The sequence below is a fragment of the Nymphalis io genome, chromosome 22 (assembly GCF_905147045.1).
Source record: "Nymphalis io chromosome 22, ilAglIoxx1.1, whole genome shotgun sequence".
NCBI lineage: Eukaryota > Metazoa > Arthropoda > Insecta > Lepidoptera > Nymphalidae > Nymphalis > Nymphalis io.
The window spans coordinates 3,521,871-3,540,869 of NC_065909.1; the positions used below are offsets into that span (position 1 = coordinate 3,521,871).

The 18,999-nt window shown below is 34.2% G+C and overlaps 1 protein-coding gene across 4 annotated transcripts in view; it reads right to left on the reverse strand.

The window, feature by feature from the left end:
* Nucleotides 1–807: 807 nt before the first annotated feature.
* The window catches only part of LOC126777075 (protein draper-like), a 29,002-nt gene continuing 10,810 nt past the window's right edge, over nt 808–18,999 (reverse strand). Inside the window, exons 2-12 of one of the 4 annotated variants that reach the window (XM_050499951.1) lie at nt 12,104–12,163; nt 11,575–11,709; nt 9,593–9,724; nt 7,787–7,900; nt 7,032–7,084; nt 5,253–5,420; nt 4,875–5,009; nt 4,176–4,214; nt 2,987–3,137; nt 2,598–2,750; nt 808–2,222 (exon numbers count right to left, since the gene is read on the reverse strand). In XM_050499951.1, the coding sequence (XP_050355908.1) occupies nt 2,086–2,222; nt 2,598–2,750; nt 2,987–3,137; nt 4,176–4,214; nt 4,875–5,009; nt 5,253–5,420; nt 7,032–7,084; nt 7,787–7,900; nt 9,593–9,724; nt 11,575–11,709; nt 12,104–12,163 (1,277 nt within the window). In that variant the 3' untranslated portion in view covers nt 808–2,085. Of the gene's footprint in view, nt 2,223–2,597; nt 2,751–2,986; nt 3,141–4,175; nt 4,215–4,874; nt 5,010–5,252; nt 5,421–7,031; nt 7,085–7,786; nt 7,901–9,592; nt 9,725–11,574; nt 11,734–12,103; nt 12,164–18,999 lie in introns of those variants that run through there. The other 3 variants (XM_050499950.1, XM_050499952.1, XM_050499953.1) reach the window with 3 other exon arrangements.

Sequence of the window (18,999 nt, forward strand, 5' to 3'; positions counted from 1 at the left end):
GCGAAATGAAAAGTTAAAAACTTTAAGTAAACGTACATTTAATTTTACAATATAATGTTGTACAAAACACAGGTATGGTCTTGCGTGGAATATTGCTCGCAAATTTGGGATGGCTCCGTTAAGTACCTCCTGGAATCCTTGGATCGGTTGCAGCGACGTGCGGTCCGCATTATTGGCGACGTAAAGGTCAAACACCCTCGAGCCTTTACAATTGCGTCGAGAGATAGCAGTGCTGAGCGCTTTCTATCGACTGTATCACGGCGAGTGCTCTGAGGAATTATTCTCTCTAATTTCTGTTTCCCCCTTCCTTCATAAGTCTACGCGAGCTGGCTCTCGATGTCACCGCCTAACTGTGACATCAATTCCATAGCACACAAAGAAATTTGGCAACTCCTTTCTTTGTCACACTTCCAAAAAATGGAATTCCTTACCAGCTCACGTGTTCCCCTCCTTACAACCCAGGTTCCTTCAAACGAGGCAGAGTGTGTAGTGCAGAACATTCTTCCCGACGGTACTGGCCGTCTTAGCGTTTGTACTCTACTACCACTTACCATCAGGTGGAGTAGAGTAATTTGCCCTCCCGGCAAATATATAAAAAAAAAAAAACAATATAATAATAACTAATAATATTAACCTTGATAAAATTGACTTCCACATTTATATTCGTATTTGTCGATTCAAGTGTTTCCAATAAGACTTGTAAGACTTGTCAAATATTCATTAAAAGACTTCCTTTTAAAGTTCAAATAACGTCATGCAAAGATTAGTACTTAGTAACATTAAATACGGGGATAGTAAAACAAGAAATAAAATCAAAACTCTTTATTCGTTTCGTGATTAAATTCACACATATAATGTATATTGTCTAATACATGAGTACGTTAAAGTATAAAAGCTACTTTAAGCCGAAAATAATTCGCTACCTACGATAAATAACCAAGAAATTATTACGCTCACAATACTAGAGTTGGTTTGTATTTAAAAATATTGGTTGCTATGGAAACCTCGGAAGAAGTAATTATATATTACCTACATTTGTGTCAATATAATTTAAAACAGAATGGTCGCAGTTGAAGATGTCAAATATCTAAATCTGTGATTACGAAAAATACAGTGTAATCATTGTTAAAATCCTACTTGAAAAGTGTGATTTATGTTATAGTGAAAAGATTGTCTACCGTTTTCGTTGTACGATTACCATGAAATTGAAGAGACAGTAAAATACGCGAATATCAGTTACTGATGAAATAAAAATTATTGATGAAATTTAAAGTCATTTAAATCTTACTCAGATAAAAGAGTGTTATTATAAAAATGTTTAGTTTTATTTAAAATCAGTTTTGCACTCACGGATCTGCGCAGATAACGTGTTAATAATTAATGTTTTTTTAATTGTGATCGCATGAGAACTATAATAATAATCACACTTGGAAAAATAATACAATGAAGGAGAAACAGGTCCAGCTGACACTACGAAACGATTTAATGATGTCAATTAGATTAAATTTATTTGTTTACCGAAATGCAAAATACAAAAATAGCTGAACTTATCAAATAATATAAGAAAACATACTTATAAAAACTAAATTAAGTGAACGAATTAAATACTTTAAAACTTTACGGCCTTATTTATAACTTTTTTAGCGGTTAAGTCAAACATTTATTTCTCTTTCTATCATCTATCATTTTAAATTCGAGAGAAGAAACAGCATCGTTTAACTTATCACCGCCTAAGCAACATTTAAAAGCCGTTAATGATCATAAGTCCTAAGATCACTTTGATTCGTTTCAAAAACTTTACCGAGCTCATCTAAATCACAGAACATCAAAATTGTGTTAAAACTTAACACTAATGAAATTCAGGATTTAACAGAGTCCTTATAAAAGAAAATTCAGAAATCAAAATACAATAAAATTTATAACTTTATTGATCAGAATTAAATTTATTAATTTTTTATCATTTAAATACTGTAATGGATCGCTTGTAATGAAAATTTTAACCGTATATTTTTGTAAGGCTAAAATTTATTATGTACTATTATAGCTGTTGGGAAAGTAAAGACGGTTTCGGATGATTATTTACGATTATATTGTAGGCGTTAAGTCCTGGTCACAGAATCGAAGTGTGCAGAAAATGCTTTTGCCATCAGCTGAACAAGTGCAGTCATTGCAGTCCCGTTTGTACTGCTCGCCGGGGTTGCAACGGAAACTGGGATCAGATTCTGCAAACGTTTTCATTTATAATTTTTCACATTTATAAATTGAATCCCTATTGAATATTTATTTTAACCACAGAACTTCTGGTTCTTAATTCATACTGAAGACTTAATTTAAACAACAATTCTCAATGATAAATACAGCAAATGGCTATTGCACTGTTTTTTTTTTATATTTGTACCACGGGTATCATTGGCGGTACTAGGTAGGGTACCCAGATGGACTTGCACAAAGCCCACCAACTAAACTATTTAAAATTGTTTGCACTATTTTATTGTTTTTTATTGTAATAATTGACTACGCATAAATCTAGGGGGTTATGTATGTCCTTATCATGAATCACTTGTAATGTTTCTTAATAAAAAAGTACATATATATACCCGGCAAATTCTTATCATTTTCATTGGCGTTTTCGTTGCATCGTTTCAATGCGCAGGTCGCATGATTTCCATCGTCTGTGCAACGACACGGATTGCAGCCTTGATTAAATACACTTCCAGGCTCGCATTCTGACTTTACTTGTGTTGTCACCTCTGAAAATTACATCAATTAGAACCTTCAACAATAATGCAAGAAAGCTTCATATGGCACAAAATAATAAATGCGACAGTGGTCTTTTATAAATGCTAAAGAAAAATGCAATCAAATATTTAATTTTAAGTCCAGAATTAAACAGATAAAACTGTTGTAAGCAAATTTTGCGTTCTCCAGGCATTCATTGCCTGCTATATATATAAACAGTTGTCTTCGTCGTATTTAATACCCTCACCTCTCTTAGTTCTGACACCAGCATTGCCGTTGCTGTTTAAAGCCGCACAGTCAATACGTGTGCAGGAGTAGTCCTGGCCCTCGTTGTTACAGAGGCACTTGTTGCAGTCCATCCTGAACTCTTGACCTGGTTGGCAAGCCTTCGGCGTCCCCTACTGAACACCAAATGCGTTATATCTGGTTGTGCGGCTTTTGTTTCGTGGATAAAGTTAAGAACTGATCTTCTGATCAAATATTTATAATTTATAATCGACATGTATATATTTTTTACATAATTGAAAAGCACTAAGTAAATATAAGCAAATTTTTGTGTGTAAAGTGAAAACTTCATCAATCGCGTTGCGTTGGTTAATTGTAGGGGATAGACTCGTGATTTCGCGTCACCGACATGCTAATGTCAATATAATGAAATCGTTGAAAGTATACATAATTTAAGTATTGTGGAAAATAATGAGGATAATAATTATTGAATGTTATGTAAATACTACCAGTATATATAAATAATATAAGCGTATTTTAACTATTATTTATTTAAATTAAGCTGTATTAATATTTTGTACTGAGTTTGTGACATACCGTGTATTTTTTTGAGTAAAAAGCTATATAATAAAAAGGGACAGAATTACTTGGAGTGCCAAAAGACGTGGAAATTGGGCAAATATATTAACAGTTTTTTTTATAGAAAAAGAAGGCGGACGAGCATATGGGCCACCTGATGGTAAGTGGTCACCAACGCTCTTAGACATTGGCATTGTAAGAAATGTCAATCATCGCTTACATATCCAATGCGCCACCAACCTTGGGAACTAAGATTTTATGTCCCTTGTGCCTGTAATTACACTGGCTCACTCACCATTCAAACCGGAACACAACAATACCAAGTACTGCTGTTTTGCGGTAGAATATCTGATGAGTGGGTGGTACCTACCCAGACGAGCTTGCACAAAGCTCTACCACCAGTTTCAAGCTTTCAATTGTATTGGCAGTCCGTATGACTGCCTGTTTTTTTAAATGTATAATGACAGGTGCGTTTTAGAGTGAAGAATTTGAAGAAGAGTTGAAAAGTTTGTGAAAGATATATAACAAATAAAATTTAAAAAAAAAACATTACTGTTTTAGGTTTAAAGTTAGTTGAAGTTTGTCATTATTGTGTTAAACTAGAATTAATAATATGAAGCCATTATCAATACCTGCGAACTGGCTCTGATTCTTCTGTTCAAGGACACGTTCTGTAAATAAAAATACAATTTATTTAAAATATTTAAGCGATATAAGAACAAAGTGAAGAATCCCAAGAGTTAGTTTTATAGCAAAATATACTAGAAATAATGTTAAAGAAATTAATTACTAATTATTCTTATTCTAAGATGTGATATTAAATTTATTCTAGAAAACAATATTTAATGCAATTTTGTTAACATGTAAGTTATTTACAGTAATACATAAGAATATCTAATACCGTACACAAGAAAAGAAACACCAACACCAGTAAATCACAATTTATTTGAATACAATGAACGTAGAAATAATCCAAAGCCAAAATTACAAATCTAGGCATCCTATAAAACGCTCACTGTACTACTCGCAAAGCTGCCACGACAAAGTAACGATTGAAATTTGCTGAAGCATACTAGTACAACTGCAAGAACTCAGTATGAGATCCTCAGGACACATCGAGTAAACTCGAGTGAGTCAGGACTCACACTCAAAAAGCCACAACAATTGACAGTCACCCGAGGTTGCACGAAGTGAAACAAATTTCGTCTCTACACTCTCAGCCTCGTTGAAGTTTGGCCAACTGCGCAAGTAGCATAGTGGGCATTAAAAACCAAGCATAGATTCGAAGTCTACCACCATACCAACATCTTTGTAAATGTAACTGAACACACCTTGCCCTTTTCTTCAGGCACACACGCCTTCCTAGTGCAAGAAAATGATGTTCCATCTTGTGAACATCTGCATGTGTTACAGTCTAGCTCAAACACCTCATCGGGTCTACATTTACGTTTGATTTCCTGTAGATTCTAGATAGAAGGAACTTTATTACACAACCTTTAAGGCTACATTCAAACAGAGGTCTTACAGCGACGGATCCTTGAAAAACGGTCGCGTAAATATGGACCTTTTGTGTGAATGTGCACTAATATATCACATATATCGAATAATTTAGCATGACAAAATAACAGCAAGTCTTCTATAGAGAAAAAAGCATCAAAGAACCTTAATCCAATATTGAAACAGCGTCCCGAATTTAAAGTACAAACTACCTCTGGCTTTTCTTCATTCACATCATCAGGCAATTCGGCTATGCAAACTTTTCTTGTACAAAAATAACTGGTGCCGTCTTCATTGCACCAACAAGTATTACAATCTTTGACGAACATTCGATTAGCGGCACATACCACGGATTTATTACTCGATGATGACCTTAACACCTAGAAAATGACTGAATTCCTAAACACAACTGAATAAAACAAATCGTACGACAGGAACAATGAAAGACAATAAGAAATACAGCTGATTTATTATATTTAAAAATACAATGTCTTATAGACGTCGATTTCTTCTAGAAACTATGGCACTATCGGTTTCATTTCCTGTAACAACATAATGTAAAAGTATTAATAAAATTTCAATAATAGAATAACAATTTATTAAACAATAAGCTCAAAATCTTCTCTTCAAGAGAAACTCCCTTAAAGAGAAGAACCCTTTGCTTATCTTGAACCATTCACAAATTAATCTCTTACACGTAATTCGTGGAAAAGTTCAACGTCATCAGGTAAGGGGCATGGTTTGTTGGTGCAAGTGAAGTTAGTACCATCATTGTTGCAATGGCATGTATTGCAGCCGATGTAAAGAGTACCTCGTGGCTTGCAGACCTTGGTATTCGCTTGATCCTCATCATCATCATCCTGGGGAACAATTAATACGAATTTTATATTACATAAAAAGCACATACTTGTGGTGCATTGTGATTATAATTTATTAATCGCAATCAACTTTTCAAATAAATTTTTAATAGAGAGGGTTTGCCCAGCACTGGGACATTTACAGGCTTTTATTTTACTTCTTACTTTTTACTGTAAAATTTTAAAAATCGAAATGTATTCTCACCTCAATCTGCTTGAAAACTTCGACATCCCCACTAACGTCAGGCTCCAGACATTCATTTAATGTGCAAGAGTAGCTCTCACCATCGGAAGCACATTTGCAAAAATTACAATCAGCCTTGAATAAAGCGTTTGGTTTACAAATAGATGACCTTTTCACTAAATTATGATCATCAAAATAATATTCACCGTCCTAAAATTTTGAAAAAACTTATTCATTGGGAAAGGATTTCACGATTCACTTTATAATTTGTTCATTACACGAACCCAATATTTAATTAATACTTCAAATAATAATGAAAATAAATACTTATCTTTTAATTTATACTTTAATGTGAGTACCACAACCACAGTGCTTTTAATCACAAATGTTGATCGATTTTTCCAATCTCAACCCAAAAATCGATTAGATATTAACTTTTTATTACGAAAGTTTTTAGGTAGATCGAAAGTGATGATTAAAAGTTAATAATCAAAAAGTTTCCTTTTTTTTGCTTTTAATTAATATTTGTTTATTTATGTTTGATGTAACTTTTATTAATGATAATTATATGGAAACGTGGAATGATGAATAATTTAATGTGACTTTAATTTAAATTAGAAAAGGACGAAGTTCGTGTAGAAAAAAAAGGAAAATGCAAGTTAATATTTTGTAAAATCCTATATAAATCAGGTCCGTGAACAATCAGCAAGAATGCAAATAGCATATCCCTGTTAAATCACATCATTATTTCTACGAACAACATGAACTAACGTTTACACGAGTGCTATACGCCTGATTATTATGAATCAATAATAATTTTTTATAAGGTATCAGAGAGAAGTATTGGCCGTAAAAATATGCAATGTTCAGGCTGCACATAAGATTAGTTTGAAAAGTGCTGAAAGGTATAATATTGTTTATGGTTTCATGGTTTCAGAAGCATATCTTACCTGTTCAGATTTGTCTTGCTCATTTTGGTCATTGATAGGATTGAAATCGGACACTGGAAAAAAAAATTATCAAGTAATTTTCAAACTTAATGTTTCCATTCTCGGACTTGGTAAAGCACCTTTAATCTTGCCTGAACTTACTTGTCGAATTCCCGTCCCATCAGATTACGAGAATGAATGAATTATAGCATAAATAGCTCTTCAGATTTCATTGTAACCGATTTACTTATTTACTTCATATATTCCATGCGATTATTAATATATAATATTGGAAGTCGTTATTACAAGCCGCCTACTGCTCCGATTTGCTTACATGTGTAATATAAAAAAGCCGAGATGGCCAAGTGGTAAAAACGCGTGAATCTTAACCGATGATCTTGGGTTCAAACCCGGGCAAGCACCACTGAATTTCCATGTGCTTAATTTGTGTTTATAATTCATCTTGTGCTTGACTGTGAAGGAAAACATCGTGAGGAAACCTGCATGTGTCTAATTTCATTGAAATTCTGCCATATGTGTATTCTACCAACCCGCATTGGAGAAGCGTGGTGGAATAAGCTCCAAATCTTCTCCTCAAAAGGGAGAGGAGTCCTTAACCCAGCAGTGGGACATTAACAGACTGTTACTGTTTACTGTAATATACGAGTAGGCTCTTTAGGCTATTTAGGCTCCCCACCACAACCCTGATATTGCGTACGGTGCAAAGTGTAGAGAATTTAAGTAAGCTGGTGGAAAATATATTTATATATATGTACCTATGAACAACCCACAGCCCATCTTTGTGCACATAGCGTATCCCTCTGGTGAACAAGTACAAGTGTTGCATTCGATTTTCCATGTCGTGTCGGGAGCACAAGTCACTTCAGGTTCTGTGGAAGTAAAAAATTGTAAATAAAAAAAAAGTTAATATAATACAGGGTGTATAGCCTTTAGGCCATTAAGCCTTTATATTAAGAATTTTTATAAACAATTAGAAATTAACAAATAAAGTATCAAGTTATCCCGTTGCGGTATCGAAAGAGTACTTGCTAATGCGTCAACGCCCGTGACCGCCTCCAATGACCCAAAACAGCTCATGGTTTATACTTGATATTATCGATATTTCTCATTTGAAAATTCCGTTTATATACAAAAAATATATTTGATAATATGATTATGTACTCATAAATACAATAAAAATAATTGATCATCGATTCATTTCACAAAATTTTAAATCGGCACATACCATCCATGCCATGCCAGTAAAATTAACTGTACCCGAACCTTAAATGTAGGGGGAACCAGGTGGTTAATTTTTCATCCCTTATCCTTATAATTATGATCTTAGGTGATGAATAAACACTTAATCTAAGAACGTTCAGTCGATTGAATATACAAATTTTAATCCTTAAGTAATTCGTATCATAAGACATATCTTAAAAGGATGCAAATGAGGTCAAAGTCACTTGAAAATTAGAAATCATTTACGGTAAAGCCGTTATGATTATGACCAATGTTGGTCCCAAAACCATGCATGTCAGATAACTCCCCACCTATACTATATAATGGCAAAAGAATAGAAGTAAAACTTAACTTCCTTTGACCACTTTGATTTTACTTCCAAATGAGACAATATCTGAGAAGTCATAGTTGCGCATTGACGTTGTAAGTTTTCTTTACTTTTTTTTTGGATACAAACAGTACATTCGTTCTTAAAACTATGATATAAATGTTAGCACATGTACCAGTCAAATTTCCACTTATAACTAAAACATAACTAGAGTAAAACAAACAAATAACTAATACCGCTAATAAAAAAAACCACGAGAAGGGAAAATTTAAATTAAAGAATTAGGTTTCATAGTCTAACACAAACTTCCTAAAGTTTGCGAGTTGTGGCTTAGTGTCTATTAACGATCGGTAACTTCTTACCATTAGGTGGCCAATTTGATCGTGATCTCCAAAAAATAAATAAAAACACCACCAACGATTACATGATAGATAAATTGAAAAAGGAAAAATTTAGACCTCATACCCCTATGTTTCTCCACCGCAGATAAGATATAACCAAATTTTATAGTACATCATATTTATATATATATATATCCTGGGACATTATTCACACACGGCCATCTGCCACGCCAACCGGCCCGTCTATATACTTTCGCATTATTTTTCTTCACCGTCGCATCTATTCGTTCGTAATCTATTTGTATCGTTATCGTTGACTATACAAGTAATTACAGGTAGCTCCGTTGGGCACTTACATTTAATGACAATTAAATAGTATAATTACAGGCACAAGAATAGTAATGACTTAGATCCCATGATCAGAGACTCAATGCCAATGAATAATAACTAACACTAATTACGAAGCCAATAGATAATTGCTTTTAATAGGAACGATATTTTTTCTTAACAACAAACGTAAGTTAGATACGTAGTATAGTATAATATAAGAAATATTTGGAGCTAAGAACTGTCCCCTTAGAGACCCCAATGATCAAATATCTAATGCTTCTGCAACATCATCGCTATAATCTCGCCACTATTTTCTATTAATTATTAAAAGAACTTTTTACCATCCTCTTGTCCAGGACAAGCCATATCAGTGCATGCGGGATGTCCATCTTCAGAACAGAAGCAACTGTTACACTTGCTCTTCCAACTCGATCGCGGCAAACATTCTACGCCGTCAGATAATTTTTTTACCTCTGTAATAAAAAGAACGAAATTTATAAGCTACTATGATTATAATTATATTAATTACTGATTTTAGATGTGATAAATGTTATTATAAATTATATATAATAATGTCCTCCAGACCGATTTTGGCCACGGCGGCCAATCTCAAGAGAAATTAGCCACTGCGCAGGAGATATTATAGTGCACAAGCGTGTGCGCAAACACAAGTGCACTCTCTTTTCCCTAGCTCTCATAATCCGATAGGACAGCAATCTGACACGACCGGAAAAAGCTCAGGCGCAGGACCAACGGCTTTACGTGCTTTCCGAGGCACGGGAGTGTACACACTTCCAACTTCCAGACTCCGTGCTGCTACTGAAAATTTTCTGACAGAAAAACTCGTAACTTTTTTATTAGCCTGACCTGGGAATTACACCCAGGACCTCCGGGTCTGCGGCCTTACATCAAGCCACTAAACAAACGACGCAATTATTATAAATATATAGTATATATAAGACTGTAAAACTATCTGAATATCTGAATAGGTCAATTTAGTCAAACCACAAATTACGTTGGTTTTTAATTTAATTTTAAGACTACATATATATACTATAATACACGTTTTACAGTTGATTGCATTTGTCCATATTAAGGAGCATTTAGATCTCATAACATAATTTGACTAGTTAAAAAATAAATCTTCTTGGAATAAATTCATGTCAAATTTCTGCTTTATTGTTCAAGTTCATCTTAAATTAATTTTTAAAGATTGGATGTCATTTATGCAGCCATTAAAAAGCAATTGTCCCAAATTGTATCCTTGAGGAACCCTTGAACATGCAGCTAATGCCTATTATTAATATTGCGACGACGAGCATATGGGCCTGATACCTGATGGTAAGTGGTCACCAACGCCCGTAGACATTGGTATTGTAAGAAATGTTAACCATCGCTTACATAGCCAATGCGCCACCAACCTTGGGAATTAAGATATTATGTCCGTTGTGCCTGTAATTACACTGGCTCACTAACCTCTTTAAACCGGAACACAACATACCTGAGTGGGTGGTACCTACTCAGACGAGCTTGGACAAAGCCCTACAACCAGTAAAACTTACTACTATTACTAACTTTGTATATTAGTAACTTTTATTTATATATAACTAAATATTTGTACATTAATAACTTTGTATATGTATGGCTAAAGCATTCCTGTAAGTTATCGGCGATTCCATGGTTTTTTAATTTCAATCCAATGATTTACGTAACGAAATCATAAAATGAAACTTTATAGAACATCCATTTTTGATACATCTAATATAATCTTTACAGTTAAGTTAGATTAGAAAGATATTGCAACAAATTAGTTTTTGTCAAAATATTTATCCAACATAAAAACATTATTGCTTATTGATTGTCAAACCTAACAACGATTTGGAAAGAAATACCACACCCACTTAATAGAAACTCAGCGGATTCCTTTTTGTTTTGCTATTATGTTATTTCATGTGCATATGCAACGGCTTTCTTGTTCTAGTGGCTGCATATAAGGCCGAAACCTGGGTTCAAACACCAGGTCGGGAAAATAAAAATTTATTGGGTTCTTCTGTAGAAGGATCTAAGTAACAGCTCGGGGTCTGTTGTAAAGAAGATGAAAGTGTGTAAACTCCCATGTCTCGGAAAGTACATAAAGCCGTTGGTCCTGCGTCTGAACTCTTTCCGGTCGTGTCGGATTGTCATCCCATCGGATTATGAAAGTGAGGAAATAGAGTGCGCCTAAGTTTGAGCACACACTTGTGCACTATAATATGTACTGCGCAGTGAGTAATCTTCTATCAGTGCATATTGTCTACAAATATATAAGTTACATTGTAATTACCATGCGTTCTTTTACATGTTTCCATTCGATGACATTCTGCTCGCCCGTTTTCTGTACAAGTACATTTGTGGCAATTACTCTCCCACTGACTTCCAGCGAGGCACTCCTCTCCCCTCGTCCCGCGTACATGTCTAACTGCACTTGAGATTTCTGTTAAATCTGAAATTTAAATGATTTTCCGGTTCTTTATCGCGATTTCAGACTCAATCAATCCGTAACGTTTGTTTTTTTTTAAATTACTATCATTGCCTGATTTTGAGGCATTTACAATATTTCTATTTTAGGTTCAGAAGAAAAACAAAATAGGACTTGGAATCTAATTTGTCACTTTAACTGACTGATCAGGAGACCGTTAAGCAATTATTTTTTAATTCAAAAATATCGAGTTTTCCGAATCGCATTCCTTTTAAATGCTCCAATAAATAAACTGTTGTAAATGTTATTCCCTAAAATTATTTAAAAAAATAGTGTTTAATAGAAATAGATAAAAAAAAATTAGTTAATTTATATAAAAATATAACCTAAGTACCTCTTTCTGCATTATATTTTAATGACGCTGCATCTTTTGATTCTGGCGTGCTTCTTAGTGCTGTAACAGAAAAAAAAATTATTAATATAATATTGCAATTGGGGCTTTTTCTAGAAAATACTAATCTATACTAATATTATAAATGCAAATTCAACTCTTTATCCGACTGTTACCACTGAACCGGTTATGATATAATAAGGCAAGCTTGTAACTCAAGAAAGACTACAATCTTTTTTACCTGACCCTAAGGCGAAAATTAGTTGATAATAAAAATATTTTTTTAAAATGCATTTAAAATATTTTTAAATGTATCAGCATCAACGGTCATAGCGTTACGTTTGACATTTCCTTTCCCGCAACAATTTCCAATGATGGCTGCCAAAAGTCACGTGATACGATTCGTTGGATCGGCTCGACGATCCTCAAATTGCCCTTTAACCCCGCAATTATTGCAGTTCTATTAATAGCCACAACAATTGACTCAATAATTACTCGCCGACTAAGATAGCTTTGTCGGCGAGAATGTCGAAAATTTTAACCTAAACAACGCAAACAGACCAATTTAGATCTGTCATTTGTATGTCATTTGATAAGGAGTTCAGTAATACCTATCATAATAAACGTTGCTGATCCGTTATATATTTAGGCTCGATACTAATATTTATAAACGAAAGTTATTATGTTTGAATTTTTGATACTTAATTAGGATTGAACCTTGTTAGGTTCAATTTTGTAATCTTTTCTTAAAGATTACAAAAAAATACGATAAAGATCTTATTGTGGAATACGACATAGGTTACTATTTTTTTTTTTGAGCACTTCCTCATATTTAAATTAGGTTAGTGTCACGTATCGTCATTGTTAGATTCGTAGTTATTTATAGAATCGTGTAATTATTGGCTTTATATGTCGTTATCAGATAATATTAATTTAAAGAAAAACGCGTTAATTTCAGCACATGCCAGAGATAGAACAGAAACCTATTATGTCAAAAACATTTTACTCGAATGTTACTAATAGAAACGATGCATTTAAATTTGATCTTAAACCGTTACTCTCTTAAAGCCCAAAAGTGTAAAAAAAAAATAATTGATTCGATTGATGTCAAAAAATATCAAAACTTCCGTAACACACCAAACACAACAACACAAATAAGACAGTTTCCAATAGGGGTGCCTGCATGATATGATACATTTACGTTATCAATAAAAATATAGCTGTTGGACTAAGGCGTCTCCTTGGAGATTATTTCACCACGCGTCTGCAAAGCGGTTTGGTGGATACACATGTTGCAGAATGATGTTTTCCTTCACCATCGAGCACGAGATAAATATTAATTCTCTATATATTATAAAAACAAATTAAGTACACGAAAAAGCTGTCAGGGCTTAAAGTCGCGATCATAATTCAAGACTCACGCGTTCTAACCACGGGACATCTCGGCTTATTATATTCGTAGTACATATTGTATGTGCAAGACCGGCCAACATGGAAATCCTTTGTCCAGCAGTGGACGTCGTTCGGATGAAATAATGATGATGATGATGACATATTGTATTTATGTTCAGTGATAAGCGTGGTACAGTACAATACAAATCCCTAAGTGAGCTGCTGGTCTCCTAGCTAGATTGCTACAACCTGTATCAAGGAGAAACCGTTTGCCTCCCTAGCTTAAAACTACCAATATAAATTTTATGTGTGCTGTATTTAAATAAATCATGCTGAAAAGTACATTGCTTTCCACAGGCCTTGATTATTTGATACGACTCTCTTATTTAACAGGTTAACAATTAAAGAAGATAGAAAGAATGAATCAATGAAAGTGTGTGTGAAAGGTGATACGACATATGTGTTTGTGTGTGTGATATGTTTGATAAATGTGCATGTATGATGTGTGTGCTGTGTTTAATGGGTGCGTAATAAACTGACTAAATAATACATATTTTCTTTGTGGTTAAATATTGTTAAAAAAAATTAAAACATATCAATTATAATAATATCATCAAAAGTCGAGTTATATCGATTGTAATTGGTAACATACATATTAAGTTCTCCTTACCGAATTTCGGTCATGGCGACCAGTCTCAATGACTAACCAATTACGTAGAATATATTAGTCCAGAATACACAGAAGCACTTACTATTGTCGGGTACTTCAACTTTACATGCTTACGGGCACTTCCCGTGCAACTAACTCCCGACTTGCTAACTCCGGACTAACTGACAACTTTACAACAAATAAACCGAGTACATGTACCCGGCTTCCGGGTGAAACGGTTCCGGTTTGAACGGCTTACCTCTGGATTGGCTATATTCATGTGTTAAATTGAAATCTATATGTTGTTTATTTATTAAATGATTAAAAGTAAAAATAGCTGAAAGAATTTCGGACAAAAATATTTTTGGAATTTATTTGGAAGTTGAATAGTTTTATTATACGGAAGTTGAATAGTTAAGGCGTGAAAGCGTTACAGAACAAATGAACAGTCCAACTCACTAGCATTTACATTCGACTCGGATGCCGTGACGACTAACGGCATGACGCTCTCTTATGTCGTCAAGCCTGCTCTCAGGCGCCGTTGTCTACTTTTTGACGTATAAACTATATAAACGAATAAGTAATATCCTATAAATGTCTGGCTTCTCACTTTTACTTCAAAATAAAACATGCAAAACATCATAATGAGCGAAAACATTACGACACATGCTGAATATTCCGTAGTGAATCCGTTGTTAGTTAATATTGATCATAAAAATCTATTTACATAAGATTTATTTACATATATTGACCACTTCAATATTTATACATGAATAGCAGCTTTTTGAGACAGAAAATTGACGATCTAAGCGAACGCTGTCAAAACTATAACTGATAAAAAAAATATTCGAATAAGGGATTTGTTGATCTCCAAATCTACAGAAAAGACAGCGACATCTATTTGTCACTTATAAATAACTTCCGTAACCGTAATAGCCTGTAAATGTCCCACTGCTGGGCTAAAGGCCTCCTCTCTTCTTTTTGAGGAGAAGGTTTGAAAGCTCGTTCGTGTAAAGCACGAGATGAATTATAATCACAAATTGTGATTATATAGCTGACTTAGTTATGTTGAAAGAAAATTGGTTAATATTTCATCGACTGTAGTTAAGTTACTTCTTCACAAACTGTAATAATACTTATCAATATATATTTTGTTTTATGGAGATAAATAGTAAAATTTACACTTTGCGATTCGAGACAGTAGTTTTAGCAATATAACAAGATATTTAATAAGATCCGTTAGCAAATGATTTCATAAAAATATTTTTACATAAAATCTTTATTTAACCCACTAAGTATATAATTATTTAATACATAAACTTCCCTTCACATATTTCCTAAAATAATAAATAAACATAACATCAAAGTACAAATTAAATAATCATTTTCGAAGAAATACTTATCAATGAGCGGTTATCGCGCATATATAATTACGTATTTATGCATTCACGATGAAATAACAAAGAATTTGTTCCTTTTGGATTCAGCGTAAGTTGACCCCAGATAAACCGACGTAGTCGCACTTTAATTCATTACACATTATTAATATACCAAATTATATAATACATAAAATTAGAAATTAAATAAATATCAGTAGGTAAATAGATTACCATTTCATTATAAACTGCTTGAATCCCGGGTCGTACCGTATTTTTTCGGTCATACCTTTGGTTTATTGGGTTTTTCTGCCAATAAGTTCTCAATTCAAGCCCGGAGCACGAATATCATGTAAAGCTGCGGGCGGAGCAGTAACGTCTAACATGGAAGAAACCGTACGATGCAACCAGACTGTAAAGTACGCATTGGAAAGTTTGCATTGTTGAACGATCTAATCTCAGAAAATTGTAGAAAGTGTTTTTGCGTTAGATAGTACGTTTATTCAAGGAGGTTACAAGCTACATAACTTCTTGCTACCGAGTAATCACTATAAACGTCAACTAATATAAAAATCAATATAAAACCATTACATTTTTAAAATCCACTAGTTTACGCCCTCGGCTTCGCGCGCGTGTTTGAGCAGGGCGGGTGTTAGATATAAAAAGTAGCCTATGTCCTTTATTGTGGTTCATGGTTGCTTCATACCAAATTTCATCAAAATCAGTTCAGTAAATCCGCCGTGAAAGTGTAACATACAGACAAAGAAAGTGACTTTCGCATTTATAATATTAGTATAGTATTGATAATGAAAATTTAAAGCGTGGAAACACGAGGCACACGTCGTATAACTTAATTTTAGATAAATAATAACTCAAATTAAGGATAGCCTGCGAACTTCAACGAATATGTCGAGCAAATAAAACAACTAGACACGAGATTTTAATTGTCGGGCACGTTAACAAATTGGTGGCGAGACAGGCGACGCCAATCTATTTGTGACTTGCAAATTCACAAATACATACAGACATTTTAGGTTATCAAAGGAAGCCGCGAGGACTTCGTACGAGTATAATTAATACTTAAGAGAAGTAAATAAAAAAATTGAGTCATTCTTTTTTAATAATTGTTTTTATTGGTCTAGGTTGCAGAATTATTAGAAAAGAAGTAAGATTATTTTTATTTATTATAATAGTTTCCGTAACAGCCTGTGAATGTCCCACTGCTGGGCTAAAGGCCTCCTCTCCTCTTTTTGAGGTGAAGGTATAGTTTGCGGATTGGCAAATGGGCATCTGGTATGGTAAATGATCACTATCGCCAATACGCTACCAACATTGGAAACTAAGATGTTATGATCCTTATGCCTCTAATTAGTTTAATTAGCTAGCTCATTCACCCACCGGAATACAATATTATATAAGTATGGTTCTTACCCAGATGGGCACAAAGCCCTAGATGCATACACAAGTATAATTTAATTGCAAAATATATTTATTTTTTACACATCTACTGTTACACCGGATGCGGGCGAGTCTTAAGATACTCAGCGAAAAGTCAGAATTTTTTTCCTTGTAAGATTTGAGCAAGATCCGGGGAGTACGGTGGATGTTGCAGACATTCCAACTGTAGCTCATCTAACTTAGTGGTTGTTTGTTGGGCAGTGTGTGGTCTTGCGTTGTCGTGAAGCAGCAGTGGCCTAGAGCGATTGACCAATCTCGGTAGTTTAGCAGCTAGTTCTTCCTTCATGGTTTGCAGTTGCTGACAATAGATATCTGCCGTAATCGTTTGACCAGATTTTAGAAAGCTGTAGTGAACGACACCGGCGCTAGTCCACCAAACACTCACTTTCTTTTGCGACATCAGCGCCGTACACATCATTAATCCTTCGAGCTGTTTCTGCAGCACTGGTGCCACGGTAGAACTCGTACTCGTAAATATACCGATATTTCATGTTTTCCATTGTGCGGTAATAAGCGACGCCAAAGAAAAGAATAATGAGAAAAAACAAATGAACATACATTATGCCAAATGTAACTTTAATTTTTATGTCTTTTCGTCAACAGATGGTGTTAGATGTATTTTATATCGCGCTATAACAATGTTTTTTTGAAAGTACTAAATAAGTTTTTGTAAACTTATAATGAGAGAGACCAATTGCATTATCTGACTTGTAATACATACTCGGTGGTTTTATTTTAAGGTCTCACAATACCAATACTACCGGGTAACCCCAACCAGTTAATTAAATACATTGAATTTATTATTAATTTTCCTGCATGAAAATTATCTATATAGTCTTTTATTCATAATATATCGGGATTTAAAATTACACAAAGCTAAAATTATCTGCGGATATCTTATAGAAAACTGACTTCGCGATGTTCAACTTAATATACTTAATATACAGTAACAGCCTGTTAATGTCCCACTGCTGGGCTAAGGCCTCCTCTCCCTTTTTGAGGAGAAGGTTTTAGAGCTTATTCCACCACGCTGCTCCAATGCGGGTTGGTAGAATACACATGTGACATAATTTCAATGAAATTAGACACATGCAGGTTTCCTCACGATGTTTTCCTTCACCGTCAAGCACGAGATGAATTTTAATCACAAATTAAGCACATGAAAATTCAGTGGTGCTTACCCGGGTTTGAACCCACGATCATCGGTTAAGATTCACGCGTTCTAACCACTAGGCCATCTCGGCTTTAATTAATATATCTATAGTAACATAAGTAAAGTCTTTTGAGTAGTATTTAGAGCTAAATCCACCACGCTGCTCTAATGGTTAGAGGATACGCATTTTATTTCACCACCTAGCCCGAAGTGATTTATAAAATAAAGCACATAAAAATGCGGTTGAGCTGGGTAATCGCGGCTACAATAAAACAAATACAATATTCGAAACTGCTACCATTGATCGTTAATTATTATTATAAAACGTTATATTTTAATTAGTTCGCGTTTCGTATTAAGCCGGATGTGTGTCACGGAAGGGTTAATAGTTTTTACCGAGAATATGTATATAATCTCGTTGCGATGACATCATGGTGTATTAACTTAAATTCCTGTAATAATTAGTACTAAAGGTTAGAGGGCAATATGATAATATATTTAATTAGGGACCAAACACACTAGCATGGCCGTGACGTTATTCAAGCGCGTGTATTATACGTAGGCCCGTTACAAGCACGCGTGAGTACCGCACGCGTGCGATAAGTTTCGGGGGGGGGGGGGGGGGGTTATAAATAAACGTACTTAATTATCTTGTCTACGCATATATATTTGACCAATGGTTTAGTATTGTTATTTGAATCATTACATGCTGCTAAACAGCTGGCCTGTGGTCTCCTATCATTTTTGAGGAGAAGATTTGAAACTTTTTCAAGTAGACTGTTGTGGGTTGTTTTTAAAAATAAGAAAAATCAGTGATCGTTGCCCGGACTTTAATATGCGATCTTTGATTAAAAACCAAGTGTTCTAATGA